The sequence below is a fragment of the Tenrec ecaudatus genome, chromosome 2 (assembly GCF_050624435.1).
Source record: "Tenrec ecaudatus isolate mTenEca1 chromosome 2, mTenEca1.hap1, whole genome shotgun sequence".
Classification (NCBI taxonomy): domain Eukaryota; kingdom Metazoa; phylum Chordata; class Mammalia; order Afrosoricida; family Tenrecidae; genus Tenrec; species Tenrec ecaudatus.
Window position 1 is genome coordinate 253,086,885 of NC_134531.1, and position 2,154 is coordinate 253,089,038.

Here is a 2,154-nt window from a genome sequence, read left to right on the forward strand (position 1 = left end):
CATAAAGTGGTTTTAAGTGTATGTTAAAGAGCATCAATACAAAGGCTGACAAAGAAGGATCTAAGAACACTAAATTTAAGGGTTTCATTCACTGTACTTGTTAACTCTCTAAAATTCATAAAACAATCCTTTTCATTTCCAATATTCCCCTGGAAATATCAAAATATTCTTGTGAATCCTGAGCTATCGTTCTGGAGGTCATCTAGGGGCCTCACACCTTTTAAGCAGGGGGTCAGTTCACTGTCCCTCAGACTCGTTGGAGGGCCAGACTATAGTTAAAAAAAAGAACTATGAACAAATACCTATGCACACAGCACATATCTTATTTTGAATTAGAAAACAAATGGGGCAAAAACACCCAGCAGCCCGGATAAATGTTCTCAGCAGGCCGCATGTGGCTCAGGGCCATTTATTATTCTAAGATGATGCTTTAGGAACACTAATTTTCCTTAGAAGTATGTATGCTTGTTCTAAAGACAACAAAGAAAGTACAAAGACATGGCTGTACTCTGTGTTGCAGAAAAGATACTCAAAAGGTTAATGAGACACACTCTAAAATAGAATCTTATCTCCCTATTTTTTATTTCACCACAGAAGAAGAGATGATCCAGAACAATCACTCCTTGACAATGAACTTCATCCTCACAGGATTTATGGACCACCCAGATCTGAAGACCCTGCTGTTTGCGGTGTTCTTTGTCATCTATCTGATCACCATGGTGGGCAATCTGGGGTTGATGGTGTTGATTTCCACGGAGCGCCGTCTACAAACACCCATGTACATCTTCCTGGGAAACCTGGCTCTGATGGATTCCTGCTGCTCCTCTGCCATCACCCCCAAGATGTTACAGAACTTCTTTTCTGAGGACAGAATGATTTCGCTCTATGAATGCATGGTACAGTTTTATTTGCTCTGCCTGGCTGAAACCGCAGACTGCATTCTCCTGGCCGCAATGGCCTATGACCGCTACGTGGCCATATGCAGACCACTGCAGTACCACACCATGATGTCAAAGCAACTTTGCTATCAGATGATCATAGTAGCCTATATATATGGAAATCTGCATTCCATGGTTCATATAGGACTTTTATTTAGGTTAGTCTTCTGTGGGTCTCATCAAATCAATCACTTTTTCTGTGATATTCTTCCTTTATACAGACTCTCCTGTATTGATCCTTATATCAATAAACTGATGGTATTTATTTTATCAGGATCAGTTCAAGTCTGCACTATTACCGTAGTCTTAATCTCTTATCTTTGCATACTTTACACCATTTTCCATATGAAATCAGAAGAGGGAAAGGGCAAAGGTTTATATACATGTGCATCTCACTTCCTTTCTATCTCAATATTTTATGGCTCTCTTCTGTTCATGTATATTCGGCCCTCTTCAGGCAAAGAAGGAGATAAAGAAATACCAGTTGCTATTTTCTATACAATAATAGTTCCATTGTTAAACCCCTTTATTTATAGTCTAAGGAATAAAGAAATAATAAATGCTATGAAAAAACTCATGAAAGGAAAACTTCAGAACATTCTAAAACAAATACCATCCTGTATGACCAATTGATTTCAAGGAAACTTTTCAAAGTCAATGATTCTGAGAAAATGGAAAATGACCAGTTTGCTTATCACATATTAAAAACTAAATTCTGATTACTTTTAAGTCAAATGATACACGCATGTTTGAGTTCAGAGAAGAGGGATTGTGCTGAACTGTATTTCAAAATCTGAACCATGAGGGTCTCTTATGAGTGAATTAAATGACTGCTCCTAAGGTCATAGAGTTTGTCACAGTGGAATTAACCACAAATTTCAACCTATTTAATAAATTCCAGCAATGAATCCCATGTAGACAGGCAGGCTTCATTTATATTGTCAGCAAATTTGTGGAATTCCCTATAATTTTACTGTCACATTCATATCAACTATTCATGTTGCTTATGTATGCCTCATCATCTACCAGAAATAAATTGTGTATTTAAATTTTATTCTCCAAAGAATTTATGATTGAATACAGATTTATACAGAATGCATATTCTCCAATCAAGGACCTCTCTTTATTTGGTGTTGATAATTTTTATTCTCAATTTGTCTGAAATAGATTGGTTGTATGATAATTTAACAATCATTTGTTGAAAATATTGCTATTT

At 36.5% G+C, this 2,154-nt stretch overlaps 1 protein-coding gene across 1 annotated transcript; it reads left to right on the plus strand.

Moving 5' to 3' along the window:
• Nucleotides 1-602: 602 nt before the first annotated feature.
• On the plus strand, nucleotides 603-1,571 carry LOC142441447 (olfactory receptor 5K1-like). The gene has a single exon (XM_075543427.1). It carries the CDS (start codon nucleotides 603-605, stop codon nucleotides 1,569-1,571), a length of 969 nt encoding a protein of 322 aa, XP_075399542.1.
• Nucleotides 1,572-2,154: the final 583 nt, after the last annotated feature.